Source organism: Cavia porcellus, unplaced genomic scaffold, assembly GCF_034190915.1.
Source record: "Cavia porcellus strain 051 isolate PalLab524CR breed Dunkin Hartley unplaced genomic scaffold, mCavPor4.1 scaffold_9, whole genome shotgun sequence".
Lineage (NCBI taxonomy): Eukaryota > Metazoa > Chordata > Mammalia > Rodentia > Caviidae > Cavia > Cavia porcellus.
In genome coordinates, this window is record NW_026947492.1 from 45,712,419 (window position 1) to 45,733,288 (window position 20,870).

At 32.6% G+C, this 20,870-nt stretch overlaps 1 protein-coding gene across 3 annotated transcripts in view; it reads left to right on the forward strand.

Moving 5' to 3' along the window:
* Grm5 (glutamate metabotropic receptor 5) overlaps window positions 1–20,870 on the forward strand; it is a 478,225-nt gene that overhangs the window by 184,881 nt on the left and 272,474 nt on the right. For all 3 annotated transcript variants that reach the window (XM_063256291.1, XM_063256289.1, XM_063256290.1), the window contains exon 3: window positions 6,335–6,584. In XM_063256291.1, the coding sequence (XP_063112361.1) occupies window positions 6,335–6,584 (250 nt within the window). The remainder of the gene's footprint in view (window positions 1–6,334; window positions 6,585–20,870) is intronic.

Here is a 20,870-nt window from a genome sequence, read left to right on the forward strand (position 1 = left end):
TGTGTGCATCACTTGATTCAACAATTATATGATCTAGTATTATTGCAGGGGAGTAGATACACAGCTTTTAATTCCAGAACATAGAAGAAAGATTTAGAATGATACAAAAGTTTATTTTCCTTGATATGTGTTACAGTTATACTGGTCCCCATTCTTTCAGTGGTTTCATTTCCTGTTATTTGGCATGTGTGATTTTGTATAGTCAACTTGCACACTTATTCTTATAACCAAATGTTTTTCTCTAGCCCGATGCCTCATATTCTTATCACCCAGCAAATAACTTGGGATATACTTTAAAACAACATTCAGAAGGTTTTGTTTGCACTCTCATAAACAATATTTAATGCATGAACTTCTGAAACCATAAGAATAATATTTGCATTCTTATAGGATAATACTGCACCAATAAAGAGGTTAACCTAGCATGTTTTTCTGCTGAATTTACTATAGAGGCATTGCTGAAATTTTGCCAACATAATACATTCTTAGAGTAATAGTTAAAGAGAATTGTTTTTGGCTTTTTGAGACAGTATCTCACCATGCATGTTAGGCTGGCCTTGAGCTCGCTTTGTAGCCTAGGCAGGTCTTGAATTTGCAATGATCCTCCTGCTTCAGCCTCCCAAGTGCTGAGATTACAGGCATGCGCAACCAGGCCAGACACTTACAGAGAATCTTCAAAAAGTTATTCTAGTACTTTCTAAAATAAAACATCCTGGATAAGATCTTAAAATGCTCTGGTTCATGCTATGGAAAAGCTCTAGGGGAATATTTGAAATTATTGGACCACTGGAGGGGGGGAATGAAAATCTGTTGCAAAGGTTTTCACATCCCTATCATAATGTTTGTAACAATTCATGGAAATCTTCTGAAAATATCCACTAGCTGATATTCACTTTTCACTCTAGTCTTTTACCTTTAAAATGTTTCCATTAATTACATCACCAACATTAAAAATACCTATGCCTCAGCTAATTGAAATTCTTTTAAGAAAGTTACCTGTACCATTTAAATTTTCTCTATCATCTATCTGTCTGTCTGTCTGTTTTCTATATCTATCTGTCTGTTTTCATTTTGTGTGTGAAAATAGACCATTTTAAATGTCTGGTCACAGAAGAAAAACATAAGCAAATGAGTGCACTATAGAGTTCAAGATGTTATACTTACTGTATATATAGCTGTAATGGGTGAAAAGATATCTGTTCAAAATGAAAAGTACATCATCTTTGTAAAAGATACCAGTAAAATAAGCAAAGACATTATTCTCAGTCTTCTTGCACTCCTGACTATTTAGCCAACCAAGTTTAAGCTACAGATCACACTTATAGGATATGTTGAATTCGTACCACTTATTGAACAGTTCTAGGTCCTATCCAAGGGCAAGGAGTAATAATCCAGTGCAGATAGACTGATCCTGCTCATGTACATACTTAGGGGAGGGTATTTTGCCAGGCTAATGCCAGAAACCTCTGTGAGAAATAGCAGTGCTTTCCTTCACTAATAGTTGTCAGTAAAATGCATCATATTCATAGTAGTAGTGAGATACTAGTCATAAAAGCCTTTTAGAATGTACTCTTATAACCATTTATAGTAGGATTTTTAATATCCTTGGCAAATGATAATTTGTGCCAACCAAGTCTAAAAAGAATTCTGAGGTGAAATACCAAGCCCAATAATTTTCTTAAAGTACATTAGTATTTCCTAAAATGAATGCTTTCTGAAGAAATATCTGGGATATTCTTTCAGCATCTAATTGATTATCTTATTTGGACAAATTGAATCTTCCAAACTTTTTCTTTTTAACAATCATTCTGGTGCCATATTTCTGTTCAGAATAGCCCTGAGTTCATATTATGTAGTGATATGTACACACTTTTAGTACATAATGTAATTCGGCATGTAATATAATATAATTCAGTATGTAATGAAATGTAATTCATTATATGATTTAATGTAATTCAATATATAATGATATTTAACTCAGTATACAGTGATATGTAAGTACATTGGTACTTTCAAGAGACACGCAATTTTATTACATATTTTTCTATAGGTTATATACTAAACTAAATTAAATTGAGTAGTAGCATTATAATATAGCCTAATTCTGCAAAGCTTTAGAAATCTCATGATAAATCATATTATTTGATGTGATTTATGGTTCCTAGGGGAAAAAAAAAAAAAAACCGTAGGTTGTATTTTTAGCCAAGTCCTCATTATTAAATATATTATGAACGTGAAATTTTAAAGAGCGCTGGAATAGATTGTTTACTTCCTCAAGCACTTGCTTGATGGCACTATTGAGGAGATGCTGTTTTCACCCTAATGGAGTTTACAGTGTGGGGAATTGCATGTAACCAGGAAGAATGGGTAACACAGCAACAAAGAATAATGGAGAAAAAAAGTACCAGGTGGGAGGAAGAGCATGGATAAACATACGGCTAAGATATATGTGAAATACCATAGTAAAAAGTGAGATTTCAAAATGAATGTTTGTTCAAAAAATCAGAGGTAGGTTATATATCATTAGCTTCTTAAAGAATAATCTATGGATTTAAAATGATGCTGTATGTTACTTACATGTTTTACACCATAGCATGACTCCCTTTCCCATTGACTTGACACTCTGTGGGGAAATAAAAACATTTATTTTATTATTTTCTTTCATATACATTATGTGAAATCTATTTCATTAATCTTCAAGAAACCTATAGATATTTTTATAAAACCATTATTTTAAAAGTGTAATTCCACAATAAAGTTTTTTATCAACTACTAAATTATATCTATACTTTGAATATTTTCATCTTACTTATTCTCACTTTTAATTCTCAGCCTGCAATGACTTTCGTTTTTAATTAAGTTGAAATTATGATTTTTGCAAAGTTCATGTCACATATGTATTAGAAATGTTTTACAGTAGTTGTAGTTTCACTGCAATATTAAGCAGAAGTGAGAGGGATTTCCCACATGTTATCTTAATTTTGAAGAGTACAGTTTGGGAAAATCTTATTTCATTCTGCTAATTTAAGCTCATTGTTGAATGTAGTTTTCAGTAGTAATTTCATTTGTTTCTCATATTTTAGGAACCTCAGGAGAGAACAGCAGAACTCTGTCTAGAATATTCTATATAAAACTGATAGGTGCAATTTTTGGGATCCAGGCCACATGATATATATATTTCAGTATAAAAGGATGTAACTTTTTTCTTTCCAAAAATTAAAATTGAGCAGGTGTGGTGATGCACTCCTGTAATCCCAGCACTTGGGAGGCTGAAGCAGGAGGATTGTTGTATGATACCAGCCTGGGCTACAAAGTGAGCTCAAGGCCAGCCTGAATTGCATAGCAAGACTCTGTATCAAAAAGACAAAAAGAAGAAGAAGGGGAAGGGGAAGGGGAAGGAGAAGGAGAAGAAAGTTAAAATTAAGTACTTCCCAAACTAAATTCACAGTTACTTTTTATCTAATAACACAGTTCTCTAATCCAAACAAATTTCATATAACTTGCTATATAAATAAAAATAAGACGAAGGTGTTAGAAGAGATGCTAAATATTACGATTTTTCAATTATTTTTCTCACCAAATTGTGACTATAAATTTTAAATTGTCATTATTGCCACCATAATCATACTAATTTCAAATTATTTATGCAAATTTATCTGTATTATTTCAAAACATTAGGCAGGCTTGCAATACTGAAGCAGGAGAATTGCATTTTTGAGCACTTAGCAACAAAACAAGACCCTGCTCAAAATTAAAAATTAACAAAAAAGCTGGGATGTAGTTCAGTATAAAGGAAGTGGTTTTAATCCCTGATACCACAAATAAAGGACCACTAAGTGCAAGATAGTCAGTTGAAAAATACAGATGAGAATGAATCAAAGAATAATAGCAGGATGATATGCTCAAGATATATTGTACACATTGAAAACCTGTGAAATGTCAGACTGAAGGGGTCAAAAAGGGGATTGTAGAGAGCGATGTTTATCATAGGAAATTATGTGCATTTATATCCCATAGTCAAGCCTGTTAACTGTATAATCATGATGTGAAACAAAAGAAAATGTTTTTAAAAATGATATAAAGAAAACTTGATATGACTCCAACTGGTATAAAATTATTAATTTAGGGCCCTTGGCATATTTTTCAGGAAGCATCCTTTATACATTTTAATTGCATAAAAACTAGATTGCTCACCTGCCAACATCATAAAGACTCCAAACTTTCAAGTTTGGAGAAAAAAAAATTTTGCAACTTGACTTCAGGTGGTTTTGGCTGGGACTGGAGCTATCCTGCCTTGCTTTTCTCATCACACATTTCCATGAAAAACAGTGCTATACAAGAAATACACCTTCGAAGTTCGATGACCTCATTCCAGCAAGGCATGTATATTACAGTGGCACATACAATAGCTAGAAATCAGAGGATATACGTTCAGATCAACACTCAGCCACGTCCTTCTGTATATGAACTTCCATTTCATCACTGATCAAGAGATGATAGTACTGATTTTATCATAGAGTTGTTATAAGGAGGAGCCTGCTTATATATTTGTCAGCTTTCCCAAAATCAAACTGCTAATGCACAATTAAAAATCAACAGCAAGAGAAACCACAACTATCCAAGCACACGGCACTTTGGACAGTTCACTTTGAAACAAGCATCAACTCATTGAAAAGACCAACGAAGAAATTTTAAAATTCCTAGAATCAAATAAAAATGGAAATACAAAATACCAGAATTTCTGGGCTATGACAGAGCAGTTTTAAGAAATGTATAGCTATGAGTGCCTAAATTAAAATTTCAGACATATCTCAAATAAATAATGATGCATCTCAAAATTTTAGAAAAGCAACAGCAATATGAGTGCAAACTTAACAGAGGAAAAAATAATGAAGGTTAGAGCTGAAGTTAATGAGATAAGATGAAAAGAATAATACGTAAGTGTTGATTACCTGAAAAGATAAATGATTGATAAACTCTTTTTAAAATAAACTAGAATACAGAAAAATTCAAAATAAGGAGGATGTTGCAATAGACATCTCTGAAACCCACAGGATTGTTAGGATCTATCTTGAAAATCTGCATTCTAAATTATCTTTAGTGATTTAAACTCTCTTCAATCAAATGTCCATTCATTTGAAGCTTACTAGCCCTACTTGAAAAATTTCATGTTCTATGTCTATATGACTTTTAGGCCAGCTGTATATATATATATATATATATGTATGTATACAGTTACAAATATGTATGTATTTGTAAATAGATTCCTGAATTCTTCAAGGTAATCTTCTTTGTCCATCTTGTCCTTTGAAAGTTCAGAAAATGAGACTAGTTTTATTTATAGAGCCTTAAATTGCTCAAAAATATCTGAAATTGAAATATCATGACCTTTAAATGGGAAAAGATGCAAAATATAGCTGAACTTCTGAGATTTATGAGAATCAGTCACGGCAAAGTTGAAGAAGCAGAACCTACAGCATCAAATCTGTGATATATATATATATATATTCTAGTGTAATGCCACTTGACCATAAAAAGTAATATAATATATATAAATTCTAGTGTAATGCTACTTGACCATAAAAAGTAATGTAATCCTATCACTGCTGAAAACATGGATAAAATTGAAGAACTTCATATTAAGGCAAAGAAGCTAGGAACAGAAAGAAAAGTACTATATGCAAAATTTGAGCATCTATATTTTTACATAAAAATATAAAAGATCTATGCAACAATGTAGAATGCAGTTCAACTGTAATTTACCTCAAATGAACAAGTCAGAGAAAGAGTTGTCTTAGTTACTTCTGTCACTGCTAAGAAGTAAAACCCATCATCCGCAATTTGAGAAGAAGAAAGGTTTATTTTATCTCACAGTTTGTAGAGGTTTCAGACACAGTCAGATGACTGGAACCTAGGCAGGAGAGTATAGCACAGGAGCACGGCAGAGGAGAAACAGCGCAAGAGATGGTGGTGGCAAGGAGAGAGTATGATAAAGTGAAAAGGGAGGAAAATACACTTTGCCAGGCCACATCCAAGCAACCCACCTCCTCTCACCAGGCTTCATATTTAGCTACAAACTCATCAGAGAACTTATCCACTGATAAGTGTCAAGCCCCTGCATGATCCACTTAACCTCCCAAAAGCTTCCCCAAGAGCACATGTGGCTTTAAAAAGGGGCATTTAGAGACAAAGTGTAACAAGAGTGAAAATTCACATTTAACTTTTGAGTTTAAATCCAACATCATCAAATGATCTTCATGGTTCTAATGCTTTTGCATTCTGATTGTATCTAAATAATGCAACTATGCCTTTACATATCTGTGTTTTCTCGCAGGCAACTACGGGGAAAGTGGGATGGAAGCTTTCAAAGATATGTCTGCCAAGGAAGGAATCTGCATCGCCCACTCTTACAAAATCTACAGCAATGCAGGGGAGCAGAGCTTTGACAAGCTCCTGAAAAAGCTTACAAGTCACTTGCCCAAGGCTCGAGTGGTGGCCTGCTTCTGCGAGGGCATGACAGTGAGAGGTCTGCTGATGGCTATGAGACGCCTGGGTCTCGCAGGAGAATTTCTGCTTCTGGGCAGGTGAGTGACAATGAGAAAATTTATACATAATTAATGCCAAACATTTCATGGTATTCCAATATATCTTTTGTTCCATAGGGACAGATGTTTTAAACTTTTAACGTTTATTCCAGAAGAGTTTAAATATCATAAAATACCAGTGCTGGAAAAAGTCATAGAAAATAAATAGATATGCTGTGTGCTGATTAATGGTAACAGAAATCAGTCTGTGAAGCTGATGAGTCCTTACAGTCTCAAAAAAAAAAAAATCAGTATAAGAAAATGGATAAATTCTCACATGCTTGAGTGATTATTCTGAGAAATATTTACATATCTACCTTGCTGCTTTTGTCTTTAAAACTGATTTTGAGAATGGCTGTGGGTGCTTGGTTTATAAAATAGAATTACACTATTTTCAGTTGGAAATGAAGATTTGATGTCTGAATTAATGTTTAAAGCATTTGAAATTAACTCAATATTTTATATTTCAAAATCTCCTTAACTTGTCTGATCACTAAGATTATTACCAGACAAAATTCTAACCCATTAGCTTCTACAGGGATTGGGTCTAGTTATCCAGAAAAGTCACCTGATTAGCACAACTCATGTCATCCCTCTTGACATTGTTGAATCAGTGTATTTCACAAGTTCATCTGAAAAACAATAAAAAGTTAATGCATACACATATGTAATATGAAACAATTGTGTATGCATATATGTGTTTACTGCATTTATTATAAAGAAGTAATTCATATAAATGAGATTCTGAAGTCACAGGATCTGCATTTGGAAAGTTAGAAACCTGAGAACATTGATTTTTTACTACATATTGAGTACAGGACCAGAGAACTAAGCTTATTAAGGTCAAATATCAAATTTGAAGTCCAGAAACAGCCAATGGTTCAGTCCAGGTCTAAAGGCTAGAAAAACCAGTGCCTAATTTTATTCATCAGGCAATAGCTTTTCCGTTTATTCAGGTCTTAAGGTTTAGGTGAGGTCCATCCACAGTAGAGAGGGCATTCTGCATTATTCAATCTATGATTCAAGTGTCATTCAATAACATTCACACACACCTACACACTATCTGGATAGGATCTGAGAACCCATGTCCCAATGTAATAGATACATTAAATTAACTATTACAGCAACCATGATTTCAAATGTGTGGATGAAGTTTACTCTTGATGACAACAGTAGGTTCATTCTACATTTTTAAAAAGTTATCATGTATTATATAATATCAGAAGCCACCACCTCTCCCAGTATTTATGTCCATAATAGAAAGTCTTCTCACTTGTCATTAACTTTGATGACTTCTAAAAATACTTCTTTTATGCTTAACTGACCTCTCGTGGACAGATGTAGTTTATGCTTAGATACATTTTCTGAAAGTCACTTTATGTACTTAATCCTTCTCTGTTTAATCAAGTGGCAGTGGTTTGAGGGAGCTATTTTGGAATGAGGCCATACATCTTTCAAAAAATTATATTGAGTGATATTTCTTTTTCATTGATGTTATATATTTTGTCTAAATTCATCCCTATTTAGTAGAAGCGATGCAGCAATTAGTTCCATACAACTCAAAAACACACCCACTTCAATATTCTTATATCCCACAGAGAAGTATTACTACTGGGACAAAAATAGCAAGAAAGAAGCCGGCATTAAACAAATCTGCTTTCTTTTTCTTATAGAAAAAGATCATTGGGCACCTCCTATTTTATGTTGCTGTTCTTAGCAGTAGATGGCACAAAATTAGACTGACATGTTTCATTTCAGTAAAAGACAGGAATGTATATTTGCTTTTGCCATCTATGATTTTATTACTCCTATTTTAAAAATCAAAAGTCAACATATTTTTTCTGAATACACTAAAGACGAAGTTTTTTCAAGTCACTGAATTCATGCAATAATATATTTATAACCTTCAGTTAGATTTTTAAAATTCTTTCATTGATTGGTTATATAATAATTCACACTTAATGAACACTAGCTCACTTCGTCTTTAAGAGTATTTGTTAGAAATGTCTTCCTATTCTGAATTTTAAAAATATTTCCATATGCATATCATCTGTTGTCTCAAATCTTTAAGGAAGTTATTATTTAAGTGCTTTACCTCAAGCATTTATTTGAAAAATATTGTGTTAAAGTGGCAGAGAATACATCAATGAGTGAAGCTGACAATAATTATTAGTTTAATATAATTTATAGATAATACTAAGTGCAATGAAAAAGTACCTCCAAGGACAATCTGCATTCTGAGTACTGTTGTAGTTTCTATTCTATAGGAAAACACTAATAAATAAGTAAATATTGGTAGCTTGGCAGCACAGTCCTCATCTGACTAGTATGAAACTGAAAGTTTGATTCATGGTACAAAAAAAAGCAAATATTGCATAGTAGTACTATAGAACAGGATGGAAAATTTTTATTTTTGTATGCAAAAATTTAATGAAAACTCTCATTTATTTTACAAGTGAGGAAAAATCCTCTTTCATTTTTCAAATGAGGAAACTGACACTCCCAAATTAAGTAGCATGTCTAAAGTCACTAAACAACCCATTGACAGTGACATAATCCAGTGTTATTCTTAACTAACCTGTGTCCTGTGGATACAGACAGGAGAGAATTGATAATCTAATAGCATATCACTGGTTCTACCTAGGTCATGAGTCAAGAAGAAATAATTCTAGATAATTTTAATATAAATTATTATGTAATATTAATTTTATCACATAAAATTCCTATGAGTTCACCTTACAATTTGTTTTAGTATTTTAAGATTTTTTAGATTACTTTTTGTGTATGTATCTTTCCATACTCTTTTTGCCTCTATACTTCCCCAACTCAAACTTCGATAAATCTCTCTTAGGATCTAAAAGTCAAAGTTGTAAGAAAAGTGATTATCTTCTGAATTTGCCAGATGTTTCCATTTTTAACAACTGTAGTGACATAAACCTCTCCAGTTCCCTGGGATCACCCATGTTTAATAGGTCATTCAATAGTGTTTGATAGGACGAGGACAACAGCTATCAGACAGCCTCCTCTATCAACGTACCCCATAACCTGTGCTATATATCAATAAAATGTTAGTGACACTGACCTGGCCACTGGGTCTCTCCATTGAGCTCTGATAAAGCTATTGCTTCAGTGCAATAAAACTGTTCTGTTCAGATTCCTTAACTAGTCTTGCTAAACACTTTGTCCCTTACAGCTGACTGAGATCAATAATCTGAACAGTGATATGTATTTTAGAATATATAATATATTATTTATAAATGGAAATTTGAATATAAAATTAGAAAGAAAGCAATTTTATCACTGTTTAAAGGTAGTTTTATTTGTCTATGACTAAATATAACAATACATTTATTTGAATTAAGGGTCTTTGTTCTTCATTTGGATGACTATTATCAGGCCACAAAAGTAAATGTACTTAAATTATAAATGTTTTGGGGGTTTATAAGTAGTACTTCTTAGTAAGGGGCCAGTCAAAAATGGAAAGAATGAGTTTAATAAATATCTTACTAATTGAATTATAAGCTATTATTCTAGTAAAATCATGACAGTTTTTGCCTCATTGTAGTTAATCAGTATTCTTTCATATCACTAAAGCATTTATTCCAAGTTAAAGCTGTCTTCAAATAAGTATAATTATCTCCTCTGGATTCTTCAGTCTCATTATATTGAAGGGTAGGAAAATTACTTTCATTTATTTTAGAAGGAGTAGTGAAGAGATGATGGAGAGAGGAGAAAAAGGAAGGAAAAAGAAAGAGACATATAAAGTCTCATTTAATACACTACACAATATTGTGTAATATTGGTAATAATATCCCTATTTTATAGGGGAAAATCAAATTTGGTAATAATATCCCTATTTTATAGGGGAAAAGATTAAGCCTTTAAGAAAAAATTTATCCATTCTAAGTAACACAAAAAGCAAAGGCTTTTAACTAATATATTCTTTAACACTTGGATAAGCACATTTATTTTTCATTATTTGTGTTTTTGACTATAACTTGAAAACTAAAGAAACATAGGAAAAAATTCTTGAAAATTACTGAGATGGTTTTGATACATCTTTAATGCAAATAAAATCACAGTATGCCCCACATTTATGGGATTTTGTTTATTTGGTCATCGACATTTGAATTGAGCCACCCAGGCTAATCATATCATCATATCCTGTTGAGTGTATAACCAGTCAGTGTTTAGCTATAAGTACCTCAGAATCACATGCAAATTTTTCTGAAACATATAGTTTGAGCTCAAAGTTTGAAAATCACTTTGGGCCATGCACTGTGTAGTGTGTGTGTGTACGCATTTGTGTGTGTCTGTGTCTTTGTGTGTATATATGGTATAAAATATAATTTAATTACTGTATATTGCAGAATATATATTATGAAATAGTTTTTATGGCACTGAGAAAATTAAATATTATTTTCTAAAACATAATTCTAGAATATAGATCAGATGGAATAATGTGGATGTAAGGGAACCAGGACTCTGTACAGACATGATACTATTGTGGACTATGGTATGTGAATGGCGGAATGGTGCAGACTAAGAGTTATTTACTAATCTCAAACTTACAGGAGCTCAGAATACAAGAATGTGAGGAGAATGTCAAGAATGACCCCTACACTAGTATGTTATATAACAATAGGAATGACAATATCTTTGCTGAGACAATGATCATGGAAAAAGAATCAAGAACGAGACAAAATAGTTGTAGACAGCATTTCAAGCATAAAAATAGGTAAGAAGGAGAATATGTGAGTCTAGAACTCCAAAAAGATAAATAAGTGTATCGTCACAGCAATCTGTCCTGTAACTAAAGACATGATTGTATAGAATCAAAAGAGAGAATGCTTAATGACTTAACGAGAGATCTGATCATCCTTTTTAATGATTGGGGAAAATACTGAACTGTGCAAAGGAGATGAGAAAAGGCAAATCCAGAGATGTACGTAGACCAAGACTGCTACATCAACCAAATCATGGAAAGAGAAGATTCAGAGTAGAAACTTCTGGTAATTTTCTTAGATCAAATAAAAATGATACTGAAAGGGATTTTGATTTATTGAGGTGGATATAATTGATGATTTAGCAAAATACAGCTAAATGGAAGAGTCATAATGGAGTCAAAATGAAATAGCTAAGACATGAGTAGGAGGTGAGAAAGCAACCTGTGGACTACACGGTTTGGGGAAGAGTAGAGAAGGACAAATTCTATTGAAGGAAAATGATATTATGTGAAAGACATTTCAGCACAGCATTTTTATGTCTTTCCAAATATGTAAGTTGTGAGCATGAAATAGAATTTAAGTATTGACCAAGCTGCATGGTGTAAAGCTCTTATATTCCTATATCTTCATTAATAAGATGTTATTAAGTTTTTCTATTTGTTAAGCTTTTAAGTGAAGACATCATCATAATAATTTTGTAAAGGACGGTGCTATTGTACACTTTCCATAGTATAATAAGGGATATGAGTACACTTCTATGTTTTGTTATGAAATATTTCCTGTTTATATATTTCTTTTATCTAGTTATTTTTCTCAGTTAACTTATACAAGTATAATATAGTTAGAGAAAATATACATTGAAATATGATGAAAAAATTTTGCCCTTATTATTTAATTGTATTTTCCTTTGTCAAACTTTATATATTTATTTATCTTATTTTTAATGACTCTAAGGATATGTATATTGCATTTAAAAACCAGTTAAAGAGAATTTTCTTAATTTCATTATCATTTAATTTTGGATCACAGGAAAAAATGGAAAGAAATTAATGAAAGGGAAGAATTAATAGTCAAAAAATCCATAGAAATGTGAGAATAGATGTCATTTAAAGCAAGGGAGAGGAAACAAACCAAATGAAAAAGGCTGCTCTAGAATTAAGACAGAAACAAATATGTTAGGAACTAATATACCTAAACATTTGAAAATAGGAGTCTCACCCAATAGCCCCTCATCTCTTTGTAAATTAGGGACAATTGAAGAAGAGGAGTGTGTGTGTGTGTGTGTGTGTGCGCGCGCGTGTAGTGGGTTGCACTGAATTAGAAATTGACAGGAGAGGTTAATAAAAACAGAGAACTACACTGCTAATGACTAACAGTTACTTATTTTACTCTTTAAAAATATTACTTCATCTGTTGATATACAATGAGATGAGAAAGGTTTGGCTACACTATAATAAAAACATTCTTAATTTTTTTTTGTACCAGGAATCAAACTCATGAGCTAGCACTTACCAAGCAAGTGCTTGAGCTGCTGTGCTAAATCCCCTGCCTAACACCTTAATATAACGGTAGATTTGTATATGTAATGTCACACAAAATTCTAACATTCTTACTGTTAGAATTTTAAAGGTTGATTAAACAACAGTCTATTTCTGAAGTTAAAAATCAACAGGAATGAGTCATGGAAATTAATGCGTATTAACTAATTAGAGACCAAAAGTTTGCTCACTGATTAAATGGACATTCTATCTCTGCTCCAGTAACAGTCACAGGGAGAGCTTAAGAATCTTGGACTTCCCAATGTTAGATAACTTTTAAAACACACAAGGGAAAAAGTCTTAGGTTCATGGAACAGATTATTCTGTAAAAAGAGACCAAGTCATAAGTGCTGAACCCTTCTCTAGTCTTACTAGATAGGTAAAAATATCTCCAGGTGAGAGACGTGGAGGTGTTGGAGAGAATCCAGGTTTTCCTTCCCCATTTTTCTTTTCTTTTGTAAAGTGGAGACCACTTCAAACGTCCAGGCCAAGATAGTTCTTTATCTTTCAAAATTCCCTTGTGGGGTGAATATTACTGACACAGAATTTGAAGCTCAGAAGCATTATTTATCTCATCAATGGCCGCCACCCTTACCAGAAGAAAAGCTAACCCTAAAATAATGCTAGTCACCCTGTAAGGTGTTATGCTTCTGAAACATCCAAAAGTGACACAAATGGCCATGATGTTAATGCTCAAAAGTATTTCTGTGTCTAGGGTGAAACTAGTCTTTGATTCTGAAGCATATGAGACCTCATGCTTTAAGGATTTGTTAATCTCAAATTGCTTGGTATTTTTGGAACTTTTTGTACTTCCCAAAATGTGTAAATAAAATGGTTTTAATAATTGGATGATAATAATGGCCAATTATAAATTTTTTATCAAATATTGTTCTAAATGGTTGTTTTCATGCATTTATTAGCTTTTGTTGACTATCTTATTTTGGAGGTTATTATTGTGAATCTCATTTTTTAACTAAGGATACTGAAGCGCTGACAGAAAACTAATTTTCTTATGATTAAATAGAGCTATTGCAAAGAGAAGGAGACCAGAAGTTAGAGTAGTGCAGTAGAGGAGGAACAGGGAATGCAAATAAGATACATTGTATACATGGACTGACTCTCCATGAGACATGTGATCATTGTGTACTGTGAGCATGTACTAATAAATTTTTAAAAATAAAAGATTTCTGATAAAATGAAAATATCACAAATATGGTAAATGTCAGAGAAAGAACAATGGAAGACAGTCTGGACCCTTCACCAATGCAGCAAGCCATCTCTGCATCTTTAATAATATTTAAGGCCAGTAATAAATTTGATCCTAACAGTATAAAATATTCATATGTTCACCATTGATAAAGTAGGCAATCTTTAACAAAGGAAAATATTAGTTAGAGGGATTTTTAGAAAAAGACTTTTCTCATTTTTAAAATACAAATAAAACATGGGACAATTCAACTTTTCATAAACAAAAATTCAGATTACCTCGATGGAGTATTGGAACCACAGTGCTATTTTTTCTTCAAGAAATCTGTACTGTGACAAAACTTCAGGTTTCAGTGAACAGTGTGAAACTGTTTTATAAGTGTGGGCAATGTTGATGGTTAAACAAGGCAAATACAACGTTTTGTCTTTGGTGAAGTCAAGTCAAAGTCTTTTCTATTGTTCTCTGGAAGACTAAAATGATCTGGAATTCATAGAAGGCATGATAAAGTTTTATTGGCAAACAGTCATGGTCATTTATATACTGTCTTGACGCTGTTTGGATCTACACTGGTAGAGTTGAATGGTTGTAACAGAGACCATATACACAAACAATTTAAGATACTTACTGCCTGATTTTAATCTAGAGATGTTTAGCTGTAAAGATGGTTCTGTGCGTTTATGCAACACTATTACATCTAATGACTTTAACATCACTTATTACTTTTTATTGTGATATATAAATTATTAATTTGGCTTATCATCTAGTAAGTACTAGAAGATAATCTCCATAGTATGAGGGAAATTTTTTTTAAATTGCATTTTTCTATCCTGAGTCTGTGGAAAAACTATTGGCACAAAATAAATGCCTAATCCTAATTTATCTAATAAAAAAGTAGATTCATCATTTTTACAAAAGATTTTCTCAACCTGGCAAACATTTTACCTCTAAAATAGAATCTTGACTCTAATGATACATCAAGAACTCTCTATTATTTTGAATAAGAATTTTTAGTTGCCTGTTTAGAATCCAGAGCTAAGTTCCCTGCCATCATTATCCTCATCTCATTCAAGCTATTTTTTGGGGGGGTCTTTTTCTTTTTTATGGGTACCAGGGATCAAACTCATGACCGCACACTTGCGAGACAGGCGCTTATGCTGCTAAGCTAAATCCCCAGCTAAATCATTCAGCTATTTAAACAGCTGATATTTCATGTCTGCCAAAACAAAGACTTACAGAGGAAAAAGAATATAACATATTTGAATTAAATTAACAGGTTAACTTTTCAGGTAATTGCCATGAAATATGAACCCACATGTGAAGCTGTATCTTATGAGATTTAAATGATGAGGTGAACATGTGAAACTCATGGTAAGCAAATGCAATACTGCTGATGTGATGGGGTAACGAGCGCCAATAGCAGTGAATCGCCTGTCATTTCTTACTTAAGTAATTGACACAGATAGTACATTTGAAGTTACCTAGGGGTTTTATGTGTTTTCAGTGGTCAGCTGTCCTCACTTCTGAAATACACAAAATGGAAGGCACACATTGTTCCTACAAATGACCCAGGCAACCTTAGAAAACAATATTATTTTTTTTAAATTCATTATAAAGCTTTTATCTCCTACAATAGAATCATAGCTCTGTTATTGTCAAAAACTGTTAAGATCTATCTATATTTAACACAATAGTCTCAAGAGATTATTATACCCTGACACTTCCATTTTTACAGTTTTACACTTTCAGCATGAGGCACAGTGATGTAGCAAAACAACTAAAAATGTCCATGGCACATACTCCCATGGGAAAATTTTGTTTCTAAAACTTGATATAAATTTATGACTTCTAAGTAGTAATGTTTCCTTGTATGAAGGTTTTTGTTTTTTGTTTTGTTTTGTTTTTTTTTCTTTTTTCTAGTAGGTTTGTTTTAGGTTAGAACTTATTTATATGAATTCTGAGACAATATCATAGCCATACCAGTATGAAAGCCTTATATTTAGTTAATGCTTTAAAGATTACAAAATGCTTTTATGGGCATTATGCCATTTAATCTTCCTTGTCCAGTAAATGCATGGCAGTTACCACTGACAATATGTCCAGATGGCTGAAAATGGACATCAGCTATCCAAATACACATTAGATGAGTGGTTACCAAATGCAAGATCCTGGGCTATTGAAAGGTTTTAATAACATTTTCAAAGTTCTAAACTGACAAGACAAAAAATAAATACAACAGTATAGTTACACAAATATATACTTATTTATACGTTCTGTGTGTCTGTGAGATGTGGTTTCTGACTTGTAAATAGAAATTTTTGTTCATTTGTTTCTTCAACAAATATCATTTTGGTTGCTACACTGCAAGCCCTATATATTGAATATAGTATAACAAAAATGATCAATTATTAAGGTTGAAATTGAATAATAAGCACGTAACAGATATTTGATTCTAAATTTCAAGTAGAGTGAATAAATCATCTCTTCTAAGTAAAATGCTCTTTCTTTTATTTATGCTATTACTTTATGGTAACTTATCTTGATAAAAATATTGGCAAAATAGAAAATTGAACTGCTACTGATCTATTGACCCTAAATTATTTTGTGACTGTAACAGTCTGGAAACCACAAAGGCTTATCCTGGTCATATTATCTCAGGAAAGGTGATGAGTTTGAAATCCAATATGGCATCTACACTATGTTAAAAAGTAGAACGACGTAAAGATGATTGAAAATATCTTTAAAAACATGAAATGGCATTTGCATTAAAACAAAAGCTTATTTAAATTCTTTCACTGAGAGACCCATTCTTATTTCATTGTATACTTTAGAAGTATACGATGCCTATCCTCCTTAAGAATTGCGCTACTGTTCGTCCTAATTTAATTCCAAAAGCTATAATCATTTGAGGGCAGCTTGTCTTATATATTTCACATTTCAAAGAACTTATTCATATTTGAAACACAAAGCAACTTTTTCAAATCTCTGCTATTTACTGAACCCTACGTGTGGCTCATTTTGTCAGTTTTATTTACAAACACCTTTAAAGTGTTATGTGAGAAGGCCATCGCTTTATGTTGAATGCTATCTACTTTCTCATCTTGATTAAAGTCATAGAAAAATGTTGGTTTTCTACTTTTAGATGTAACCAATTTTTAAATTAGTATAATTAAGGTGACAGAGGTTTTCCTTAATGGATTTTGGCAGTCAAATGTAGTGCTTGTGGAAGAAGAAAACTGAAAGTAACAGATAATATGTATGAAATAGCAAAATGCTTTCAACCTGTATGGGCAGTGTGCTTCATGTATCACATGGAAATAAAATGATATGCATCAAGGAAAAAGAAATTCAGCAAAAATTAGAATCAAAACTTCAATAGGAAATATAAGACCTATCTTAGCTCATCTTTATAATGTTAGAGAAATAACTGAATATCTTAAAGGAAAACTGAGTTATCAATAGAGAAGCCATTTAAGTTAAAAAATTGTGCATGAGAACTAAAAGAAAATAGATTGAGGCACTAAAACTTGTGTAGGGTACTCAGTTTCACATCAGTTTTTTGGTTGGAAGTTGTATTTTTTTTCATAAACTTTTAATTTTTTCTTTTTTTGGTACTGGGAATCGAACTTAGGACCTTGTACTTACCAGGCAGGTGCCTATGCCATTGAGCTATATCCTCAGCCTGTTCACTAACTTATAAGTATTAATTTATCCGTGCTTATACCTACGATTAAAACGCATGCTTCAGGTTACACTGTATAAAACTGCATAAAATGTGTTACGATGAAAATGGACATCCAGTACAAATATAGTACTCACAAAATACTTAGTTTCATATATATTCTATATACTCTATACAGAAAATACATATTTTATATAAATATAACTATTATATATTACATATTATATATAATTATAATAATATATATTATGTATAATGTCTTTCTATATAAAAGAATATGTATATTATATTCTCTCTATATAATCTACCACTGTATATAGTAGTAGAATAAATCTGGCAGTGGGAATTTGAAGGCAACGCATCACGCATCTATATTGCAGGCTGTCTTTAGGCATTTTTTGCTTTGAGAAAGTAGAAACTGTAGAGCAGAAAGATTTGAAAAATATAGTTTGGCCAGAAGAGAAACACATATAAATTTGGGATCAAAGGAGCTGTGGCTGCTAAAAAGATTAGAGATTAAGTGCAGAAAAGCATCAAGACTTCTGAAGACTTTTCTTCATGAAGAGAGCAGCAGGGAGTTCTGACCCCACTAGGACACCTGGATGGATGGCTGTTTCGTCAGGATTTATTTTACCTTGTTCAGCCATCCAGCACTCAGAGACTACTACAGTTGTGGAATGGAGATCACTTCCTCAGTGATGTCTTTCCTTTTTACAAAATTCCTTTACTGTTACTGCATAACCTACATTGTAATCATTGCATTTGTGTGATTTGTAATTAAATATGGATTTTCATCCTTATTTGTTTAATACTCAAGTTTTTTCATACGGTAGTAAGCTCAACTCTGAACAGTGGTGAGGAAATGATATCAACTCTCAAAATATGAGTCATATCAGCCAAAAGCATCCATTTATTTAATTCTCTTTCCAACTAAGATAAAAATTCACTGGGAACATTGATAATACCAATTTTATTCACAATTAGAGTCTCACTGCCTGTCATTTAGTAGTTGCTCACAAAATATGTTGTATGAAATCACTAAAAATGATTTAATCCAAATATCAATGCACAGCAGGAGCACCTTTTCCAACTGCAAAAACAAACAAGCAAGCAAACAAACTGTCTTTATGTCAAGTCAAGTAGGATATACCAGTTCATCATGAAAAAGTTGGGGGTGTGGGCAAACGCTATTGTTGTCTCATGCAGATCTCTATATTGACTGCTGCCCCATGAGTAAATCTGAATTTTTCTCCTGCCCTGAGATTTTCTCATCAACCATCTTGATTAATATAGTTCCTTTCACCCTCCAAAGTGCTCCAAAGTCAAAGACTGGTGTCAGGTGCCTTGTATGTCTAAAGTCATTTGTGTTCCTAGTGCTGTTTTCTCTCCTGTCTACAGTCCGTAGCATCTTGACAACCTTTTCATGTTCTATTTCTCTGTGACTTGAGAAGAGCCTGGAAATGCAGGTTCACAATTTTTTTAAGAGAAAAAAAACATATCAAAAAAGAAAAACAAAAAGCAGAGAGACAAGCAACACAATAACAAACCCAAAACAATAACAGTATAGGTTTACAAAACAAGATGATAGGAATTTAGTAGTTTTTGTAATATTGCATATTGCTACCTTCAAAAGGTTGCTCAGATTACCAGACACAGACATGTAAGAATTTGAAGGCTTTTTATTTACCCAGAAGGCAATAGAGTTATTGTAGACTTGAAGCAGGGGAAGGTATGAGCAAGTCTTGTATTAGAAAGTTCATTCCAGGAGTGATATGAAAGTAAATCCAAAAGTAAAACTAGAGTAGGTCTTGGAAAGAGGACCCAAAATAGTATTGCAATAATTCAGCATGATCTGAGTAATGTAATGTTTGAAAAAGACTCTGAAACTCAGGGTACAGTTTACACATTGTGGGGAAGGCACAGTGACACAGCTCAGCTTCTTTTCTGTGTCCCTGAACTAAGGGTGGGAATTATTTTATCCCTACAACTCATTCTCCATGCCATATTCGTCTCTTTCTTTTTGACTTCTCAGGAGAATTTCCAAAGATGGGAAAAAACCTCCAAAGAAGGCTTCTATGAATCCACCCTGAATAGGAAACAAAAGGACAGTGGATCAAAGAAGCCCAAATCCTATACTTCCCCTTTTCTCTTGTTGAGACTTGCTTTCAGAAATTCAGAACATCTCTTTTCAAATGGATTGTTAGGACAGAGTTTAATTATCTTGTTATTTATGGTGATTTTAACACTGATGCAGAGACCTTTTGGGAACTCAGCTGAGGCCACTGGATCATTAACTCTGCTGACAAACTTACTGACTTCAGTGATGTATATCTGCAAGTAATTCCCTCCACTTGTGTATTTTCTTCTAAAATAAGATCTTACATGTCTGAATAAAGATAGACAATTGTGCCTTCCCTTTATGAGGCTAAATTGTCTAGTACAAATGAAAGGACTGTTGACAGGAAAAATTTTGGTGCTTTAAGGTTTAGGCAAATTCTAGAAAAAAATATTTCTTTAATGTTAATTGTGTTTCCTAGTTATAATGCTTGTTGAACAAGCTATGCCTCTAACAACTATGCCTAGAAATATTTCATTTTGTTTCAGGGAGGAAAGTGAGATGATGAAAAGACAAATATTTTACTATAGATCGGATATCATTAAATATTATATACATGTTATTTAATTTAATTTTAAAAGTAATTGAAAACCTAAATTAATTTTCTTAATTTTGTAAAGTAGTAAGTCAGTTCTCAGAGAAATCAGGTAAAGGAAATTGCCACTAACAAAATAATTTCATTATTCCTTTCAAAATATGATTATTGATGATAGTAAATTTAGCAAAAAGTCTGTCAAAAACCTATGCAATTTTCATTTAGGGTGATAGAAAAATGTGAGTTTAGATAAACTGGTAGATAAAAATTAACAGACTAACATATTATTTAAATACTATGTTTACATAACACTGATTTTGTCACTTTTTGAGATAGGGTATCATTGTGTAGTTCAGGGTGGCAATGAACTATGTAGTCCAGGCAAGTCTTGAACTCAAGGTGATACTCCTGTCTCAGCCTCCTGAATGCTGAGATTACACATCTGCACCACCACACCTGGCTCATTAATAGTGCTTTTAAAGGA